General features: G+C 43.1%; 1 protein-coding gene across 3 annotated transcripts in view; it reads right to left on the bottom strand.

The window, feature by feature from the left end:
* The window catches only part of SLC9A8 (solute carrier family 9, subfamily A (NHE8, cation proton antiporter 8), member 8), a 70,804-nt gene that overhangs the window by 34,634 nt on the left and 26,939 nt on the right, over positions 1 to 9,231 (bottom strand). For 2 of the 3 annotated variants that reach the window (XM_010835084.1, XM_010835086.1), the window contains exons 5-7: positions 6,754 to 6,837; positions 1,336 to 1,437; positions 209 to 243 (exon numbers count right to left, since the gene is read on the bottom strand). In XM_010835084.1, coding sequence (XP_010833386.1) covers positions 209 to 243; positions 1,336 to 1,437; positions 6,754 to 6,837 — 221 coding nt within the window. The remainder of the gene's footprint in view (positions 1 to 208; positions 244 to 1,335; positions 1,438 to 6,753; positions 6,838 to 9,231) is intronic. The other variant, XM_010835085.1, reaches the window with a different exon arrangement.

Genomic DNA, 9,231 nt, shown 5'->3' with positions numbered 1-9,231 from the left:
TCCTGTCAGCAACTGACTGGAGATCTTCAAAATTCTTCAAGACAGTTTGATTCATTTTGGAGATACACATCAATTCAGAATAGATTCTACAGCAGAAATCGTCAGCCAAACCAAGAGACACAATAGAGAAGTCAGGAAATCAATACAGAGAAAACTTTCCCCAGTAAAAAAGTATAGCCACATGGGTGTTACAGGATGAAAGGTTTACCTGTCTGTCATGTTGAGTTTAGAGATTACATCGGCCTGTAAAATAAAACACACAAACACACAGACACACAAAAAAAAACCCCTGGAGAACAGCCAAGAAGATTGAAATGTCCATTAGTGTTTTATTACAGACTTTATGGACATTAATCTTCAGTCCCCAAACCACTTGCAAAATACAGAAAACTCCTAAGTTTTAGTTTAGGCATGCATCTGATCATCATACGTCAAAAGTATGACAGAGAATGCTACATTCGTCAAGCCAAATTAACTAGTTTTCTTCTCTAAAGTTTATTCCCCTCTGATGCTGGAAGCTGAGCAATGAAGAAGGCTGCATGACAGACAGATTTATTCTGGTGCCATCGAGGCAGCGGTAAAGGTGAAAATCAGACAGAGCCATCAAAAGAAGCAAACGCATCTTACACACATATAAAGGAATCTGCCAGTCAGCCCAAGGCCTGCGCCTCAGACTGCACTCGCACGACTGGGGCCGACACACGGTCTACGGCTGACCGGCTGGAAAAGAACGGGGACGTGCGATAGGCGTGCGTGAGGCAAAGTCACAGACACTGTCTTCCTAGGCAGGTCAGGGTTAATTCAAATTAATTTGAACTCAAAATACAAAGCACTCAATTGATAACACTGGGAATTGCTTTAGGAATGGTGGAGAATCCAGGGAAAATAATTCTACAGGACAGTTTGGAATGGAGTGAACACATTCACAACCATTTTTGATTTTTAAAATGCAAATTTTTATTAAAGAAACAGAAATTTAACTTTGCTTCAGTCTGATAACATAACCAATATTGTTATAACTTGAAGATCTTGATGGTATATATTCGGTTTTATTTTTAGGTATTCCAACTTAAGACAATATTGGTTTGCAAATATAATCAAATACTTTGGGGGATTATGGAAAAGATTCACTCAATTCCAGACAGCAAAGCTTCTCGGGGACGCTGAGAAACAACTTGAGCATGCCTTTACTGTGCCTGCTTGACTCTGGATTTCTTGGCAGGAGAGCATTTACCTCGACTGGAAACCCAGGCCCCATCAGGTGTCCCTACCCCACTTCCCTGCACAAGCTCAAAGAATGTAAGGTTTTCAAGGGTTTCAAAGACTTTTCCTTACCTGACCCAGAAAGTAAATCCCTCCACCTACCACAAAAGCAGAGATCGCTGTGCCAAAAACAGCAAACAGGGCGATGGAGCCAATGTTTTGAAAGAAATTACCCTGTTTGAAAGAGCAGAGATGAGAGAAATGATTAGAAAGGCTGGTCTGGTCAGTGAAGTCATGGCCCCACAGCTGGCCCTCCTTCTATGCTTGAATCTCTGTAAAGGGCACCGTCACCCCGCAGGGTGGGCAAGCTGGAAACCTGGGCGCCCTCCCTCACCCCCACCTGCAGTGCAGAGCCAGTCCCGCGGCCTCTGCCTTCCCCTCGTCACTCACGTCTCTCTGCTTGTCTCCACTGCCCCTGCCAGCGGCCAGCATCTCTCCCATGGACCACTGCACAGCTTCTGTTAATAATAAGTCTCAACCATCCCTGGCCTTGCCCTCTGCTCTTCAAGGGCTTCCAGAATGATCTTTGCAAAAGATAAACCTAACAGTGCTGCCTTCATTCTGACCCCCGTTTCCACTGAAAACACACATAAAACGCAACCAAAGCCTGGATGGTTTGATTCCTTCAAAGTCTCCAACCTCCCGTGTTCTCTGGGTTCCCAGTCACACTGGTAGCTTTTTTTCCCTAATTTTTTTATCTGGCTGTGCCAGGTCTTAGCTGCCGCACACAGGATCTTTGATCTCCGTTGTGGCACGCAGGATCTTTAGTTGCAGCATGTGGGATCTAGTTCTCTGACAAGGGACGGAACCTGGGCCCCCTGCGCTGGGAGCTCGGGAGCTGAGCCCCCGGGCCACCAGGGAAGTCTCCTCACTGGGAGCTTTTTGTTCTTCAAACACACCGTCATACTCTCTGGGCTTGGACCACTCTTCCTTCCCCTCTGCTTAGTGACCTTTCATCATTCTCACTTTCCCTGAGGGAAGTCTCCTCTGACCCCTCCGCCAAGTCAGACGCAGCCTCTGTTCTTGATGCACACCGCCTCTTCTCTTGGTAGCGCTTGACGCGGCTGAAATGTGACACTTACTTATGTCATGACCTGACTGCTATCTGTCCTTCCCACTAGGCTGCAGGCTCGGGGGGGCAATGACCATGTCTGCTCTGGTACGACACAGTCACCGGCATATGCCTATCAGATGGATAATGCCCAGTGAACAGGTACTGAAGGAATTAACTGTGTTTCTGTCTGATCAAAGTCCAAAATCTATATAACGATAATTTTTTCAATTAATTAAGAAGAGGTACATTACTATAAAGAATATCAAGATAATAGGTTATACTATCAGAAACTCCTTTGTGCTGTCCATGTCTTTTAAGCAATTTTATTCCACTCTATTAGTGAAATAGAGTGAAATAAATATGACAAATATATTCCCATCTATACTTTACAGCATTTAAGAGAAAATATCTGAGTCCAAGCAGTAGTAACATCTTTCACATATCCATTAAAGTTAAGAAAAACAAGCTGTTTATTAGAATCCTGTGGACTCTACTTAGGGACAAGGCCAGGGAATCTTGATGGCCTTTGACTGTGGGCCTGGGCAAGGAATCCTATTTTTTTTTTTTAGTCAGAAATGGTCAAGCCACAGACAAAAGGAACTGATACTTTTTTTCTGGCCGCATCATGCAGCTTCTGGGATCTTAGTTCTCTGGCGGGGGACTGAGCCTGGCCCTTGGCAGTGAAAGCACCGAGTCGTAACCATCGGATACTTTAAATCTAACTTCAAAAGACTGCCTCACTCCACATGTAGAGCCCACTAAGCCTATCTCCTTCAGGAAGTATCTTTGCTTAATTTTTTGCAATTTTGACTTGGCTGCCCACGATCTGACATTCAATTACTTTGGCATATCAATCTTTAGCATACAAAGAACTTTAAAATAACTTAAGGCAAACACAATGATTGGGTTCTTTCCTAAACAAAAGACTTTCATCTATGAGTTTTTCTTTGCAAAGAGCTGTTTTGTCTTTTTAAGAACAGATTACACTAACTCTTGGTCTGTTTGTGTGTGTTTAGTTGCTAAGCCATGTCTAACTCTGTGACCCCATGGACCGCAGCACTCCGGGTTCCCTGTCCTTCACTATCTTCCAGAGTTTGCTCAAATTCATGGCCATTGAGTCGATGGTGCTATCCAACCATTTTATCCTCTGTCACCCCCCCTTCTCCTCTTGTCCTCAATCTTTTCCAGCATCAAGGTCTTTTCCTGGTGCTTTCCTGGTGGTTCAGATGGCAAAGAATCCACCTGCAAGGCAGGAGACCCAGGTTCAATCCCTGGGTCAGGAAGATCCTCTGGAGAAGGGAATGGGTACCCACTCCAGTATTCTTGCCTGGAGAATTCCATGGACAGAGGAACCTGGCATGCTATGGTCCATGGGGACAGAGGAGCCTGGTGGGTTACTGTCCATGCGGTTCCAAAAAGTCAGACATGACTGAGCGACTAACACTTTTGTCTGTTTACAGGGATCTAATTCTGCTATAACTTATGTAGTTGGCTAATGTTAATCTGGATATTGAAAATTTACTAAAATTCAATTTACCCCACTATAAGAACTTCCCTTTGCTACATAAGGCAAATTCATCTGCTTCTTTCTGACATAATTAATGTTCTATTCTTTATATGATACTAATAATTCAAAGAACCAAACAGCTGCCTACCTAATGCATATCAGCTGATGATAATCGTATGGAAATTTTTAGTCCAAACCCAAATTTACACCAGCAAACACAGCAATGTTAAAATAAAACAAAGTCAACTTTCTATTCTTTAGGGACAAGTGCAGGCAGCGGACAGAAGTCTCTAAATTCACACTTTCAACTCACATTAGTCCCCTTCACATAAACTGTCACATTTTCCGCTGGAAAGTCATCTTCAAAGAAGTTTTTTCTCAAGAAACTATTTTCCTCAAATTCTGAATAAGTTTATTTCCCTCTTCTCCAAAAAAATTAAAAGATAAAAACTTTACATGTGCTAATATAATAACCAGTGTTATGTTTTTAAATCAAACAATCATTTTCGGGAGTTCCAGTTCAATGCTTAGGACTCCATGCTCTCACTGCCGAGGGCTCAGGTTCAATCCCTGGTCGGGAAACTAAAATCCCACACACCGAGCAGCACACCAAAAAGAATATAATACGCACATCACTTTCTTCAGTACTGTTGTGAAGTATTTTCATAGTCTGCTCTCAGTTCTTTCAATATTTGTCCACAAAATTAAAGAGTAAAAGACACTGACCTTCAAATCCTTCTTGCTTGTTTTTCTAACAATTATCTGATGTCAGTTTTAAAAGATATAGGATTTTTTTAAACACTAAATTTCTTTTTCCTTTTGATTAATACACAGTAAAATGGTAACTAAAAAAATCTGGACTGAACATCTTAATTTTGCTTTACTATTCAGGAAGAAAACTAAAGATTTAATTTGTATGTTTTTGCCAAAACTCTCATGACAAATTTAATTTTCAAGTTTATTATGTTATTAATATTTAATCTGTATTTATTTTTAATTGGAGTATAATTGCTTTACAATGTTGTGTTAGTTTCTGCTGAACAAAGTGAAACAGCTATATGTATAAACATATCCCCTATTAAATTCTTATTAATAGTAACATTGCTTAGAGGCCCTCATTCTTTTTGATTTCCTGGATTGAAGCTCGCCAGGCTCCTCTGTCCATAGGATTTCCCAGGCAAGAATGCGGGACTGGGTTGCCATTTCCTTTGCCAAATAACAACTAGTTAGGTTATAACAGAGAATACAAGCAGCACTACCAATTACTGTGGTGAGTGGTGAGTTGCTGACATTCTTTCATCTAATGTAAATCTCAAAGCAACCTAGGAGGTAGGGTTTTGGGGATCTTTTTGTTCATTATTTTAAAATTTCTACTCTACTCAAAAGGGGGCATCCCCTGTGGCTCGGCAGCAAAGAATCCACCTGCAATGCAGGAGCCGCAGGAACCACGGGTTTGATCTCTGGGTCAGGATTATCTCCTAGAGGAGATCTCCAGGATGGCAACCCACTCCAGTATTCTTGCCTGGAGAATCCCATGGATAGAGGAGCCTGGAGGGCTACAGTCCACAGGGTCCCAGTCGGACACGACTGAAGTGACTTAGCACGCAGGCACTACTCAAAAGGAACCCATAGGGGGCAGCGCATGACTAGACCTGGGTCTCTGGGTCCAAAATCCAGGCTCTTCCCCTCTCCAAGGACAGGCCAAACCTTGAGTCCTTCCAACTCTCATATTTTTTTAAAAATCACATTTACAAAATAACTGTTGTACTACTAGTATTTTAAGTTGAATCACTTTCTTATTCCAAAACTTAAATACACGAATATTTTAAAAGAACTCACAAAGAAAAGCCTATGGTACACAAAGTGATAAGCTCCTGCCCAGGCAGAAAGAGCCCCGTTGGAAGCTGGAGGACAGAGACCAGAAATGTCAGAGCAAAGCAGAGAACCGGGCGGGGCCAGATGCTGCGCTGCAGGGTCAGGAGCCAAGAATGGGCGGAGCAAACTGTGGGAGTCCGGGAAGGAACAGGCCAGAGGGAGCTGGAAGCCTGGGGGGAAGGTTGCGCTCTCCTCTGGAGAGGAGAAGCAGGGCCAGGGATGGGCTGGGAAGGTACAGGGAAGGGGGCTTAAGTTGGGTGTCTGAAGGGTGGGTGGGCCCAAGGAGGGAAAGAGGGAGAAACAGGAGCGGGAGAGAACCAGCAGGCCCGGGGCCCCCATCCTGTCATCGCAGGACACAGTCTGACTTTTTAACATGGGTCACTCTGCCTCCAACGTCCACGTGCCATTAAAATTACTTTGGGAGACTTTTCTGGTGGTCTTGGAGAAGGAAATGGCAACCCACTCCAGTATTCTTGCCTGGAAAATCCCAGGGATGGTGGAACCTGATAGGCTACAGTCCATGGGGTTGCAAAGAGTCGGACACGACTGAGCGACTTCACTTCACTTCTGGTGGTCCAGTGTACAGAAATCCACCTTCCAATGCAGGGGATGTGGGTTTGATCCCTGCTTGGGGAGCCAAGATCCCACATACCCCGGGGTAACTAAGTCTTTGTGCTGTAACTATTGAGTGTCAACTAGAGAGAAGCCCGTGCACCACCACGAAAGACCCACGTGCCACAATGACAATCCCGCGTGCAGCAACTAAGGGCTGGCGTGGCCAAATAAATACATATTTCTAAAAAAATCACCTTAGTCATCTCTAAGCAAAGAACCCCTCTAAGGAAAACACTAGTAAGCCACACTGCCTGAAATCATGAAAGCAGCCCACGGATGGTGTTTGCTCCTCTTCACCAGTCAGGTGTGATGGTCCAGATTCCACCTCATACCCTAGGCTGTTCACACAGAGCTATCGCTACTAAATTAACACTCAAGCTTTTAAGGAAACACAGGGAGTCACCCAGACCAAAAGCACTAATGCACGCCCAAGTCTTACCTTGTGCAACGAATATCCTGACTCAAATATAATAGGTGGAAGCAAGAGGAGGAAAAACATATTTGGACGAAACATTTCTTCCTCCTGTAAACATAAAATGGGTATTTTCAGAGGCATGGGATTAAGAAATAAATCCATCAGTGAAGAGCCAAAGTCATTCTTCTCTTGGAACTTGGCCCAGTGGAAACATACAATGTTTAAATCACTACCTTGATGATAAAACCAAAGCAGTGACAAAACAAACAAACAAACATACAAAGACTTCAAAAGAAAACCTATATTTAAAAATGCAGAACAAATGATTTTAAAAGGTGACCAGAAAAATAAACAGCAGAATGAACTGCTTCCAAATGTACAGCAGTAGGCTCTTCATTCTACTAAGGAAAGTAAATTAATTTTAATATAGAAAACATTTCGATTCAAAAAGAACATTTTCAAAAACAAGTCCACAAATTGGAATTCCTCCAGGGAAAAGGTAATGGTAAGCCCTAAAACAATCCACTTAGAGGGAGGGTAAACCCCACTCATGTTTAAAATAGCCCTGCCTTTTCTCTGCCTATCACAGACAACTATGCCATTTTCCTAAATCTGATTGTGATGAAACAATTCTCACCTGATGCCCCTGCAACTTGGGACATGGCTATAAAGTGAGCCCCTTGCCATGCTTTCAGATTCAAATATTAAGTACCATTATGAAATATATTTTTAGAATATGAAAATCTTCGGGGGCAAAGTTACTGTAACTTTGGGGGATGAAATAATAATTTCATCTTCTACATTTATACAGCTCTCTTCTTATAAACCTACGGAAAGAAGGAAGGAAGGGATGAAGAAAGGAAAGGACGAAGGAAGGAAGGAAGCTCTCACTGCGATGGACTGGAGGTAAAATGCATGCTGGTTCTTAAACCCAATGGTGACGGTAACACCACCCGCTTAAAACTGCAAAATCAGGACCTTTTCAAAAGAAAATCCCAAGCCACAATCTCAACAATCTGATTTCCTGTCAAAATACCTAGTCAAAAGAATGATAAATGTACCCTTACAAATGTATGGCTGTTACCATAAAGACTTAACATGACATTCGAAAAAGGCTCAAAATAGAAGCAAATGATGACTTCTGAAAATGCCTTATTAAGTCTTAAAATAACAGCCTGTGTAACAAGCTCATGACTCAGACTAGGGCCATGTGAAAGAAATGGGCCGACCTCTGTGATCTGTGGGGCACCCTACTGGCAGGCTCTGTGTGGTAGGAACACAGCAGAGACTCTTGGAGTTTCAGAAACTATACTTCCCCTGGGAGAAAAGAGAGCCCGCCTGCAGTGGGCTCACAGCATCCTCGGTCCCCAGTTCACGTCCACCTGGAACCTCCGAAAATGACCTGATTGGAAAATAGGGTCTTTGCAGATGGAATTAAGGGCAGAATCCAGTTGAGATCTTTCTGGATTAGGTGGGCCCTGAACCCAATGAGAGTGTCCTTAAAAGAGACAGAAAATGACACTTAGACACAGAGATGAAGGCGCGTGAAAACAGACTGAGGCAGAGACAGGAGTTATGCTGCCACAGCCAAGAAACGCCCGGGACCACCAGAAGCTAGAAGAGGTAATGAACGATTCTCCTGAGGGCCCAGATTCGCTCCCTTGAGGGAGTGTGGCCCTGCCAACACCTTGACTCCAGACTTCTGGCCTCTGGAACTATGCCTGAACAATCTCTGCTGTTTCAAGCCACTCAATCTGTGGTAATCTGTTACAGAAGCCATAGGAAACACACACGCCACCTGACGGGGAACAGTGTTACAGAAAGATCCCAGGTTCCTTTGGGCAACATCTCCCCTAAAGTGGTCTGAGGTGGTTTGAGGTGGTACTTGAGCAATGTGTGTCAAATACCACCCACCCCAAAGACTGAGAAAGTCAGCCCTTTCTGACTCTTTTTGAATCCCAATTAAGTCAGACGCATCAGTCTGAGGCTACCGTGTTAAGCCTCTCTCCAATGTGCTGATCCCTCTTTTTGACAAAGAGGAGAGGCTTGGCCTCAGAGGCTTCAGCAAGCAAATGCACTACTCTGTTTTTAATTTATAAAAACAATTTTGGTTTCCCACTTCAAACAGTATTATAAAGTTTCCTTATTTAAAATGAACGTTCATCAGTGTTCACAGCAGTCAGAAGGTGGAAACACCCCCGGGGCGCATCAACAGATGAATGGATAAACAAAGTGTGGTATATGCCTACCATGGAATATTATTCAGCCATAAAAAGGAAAGAAGTGATGCTACAGGTTACAGTGTGGATGAACTTTAAAAACATCATGGTAAAGAAAATAAGCTAGATGCAAAAGGACAAATATTGCATGATTCCACTTATTTGAGGTACTAGAATAGTTAAGTTCATAAACACAGAAAGTGGAATGGGGCCACTGAAAAAACAGAAAATGTTAAAAGAAACATAGATAAACAGAAAGTGGAATACAAAGTAGGTAAAGAGG

Source organism: Bison bison, unplaced genomic scaffold, assembly GCF_000754665.1.
Source record: "Bison bison bison isolate TAMUID 2011002044 unplaced genomic scaffold, Bison_UMD1.0 scf7180017864038, whole genome shotgun sequence".
Lineage (NCBI taxonomy): Eukaryota > Metazoa > Chordata > Mammalia > Artiodactyla > Bovidae > Bison > Bison bison.
The sequence above is the reverse complement of the archived record's forward strand: the minus strand, read 5'-3'. Positions and strand labels throughout refer to the sequence as shown.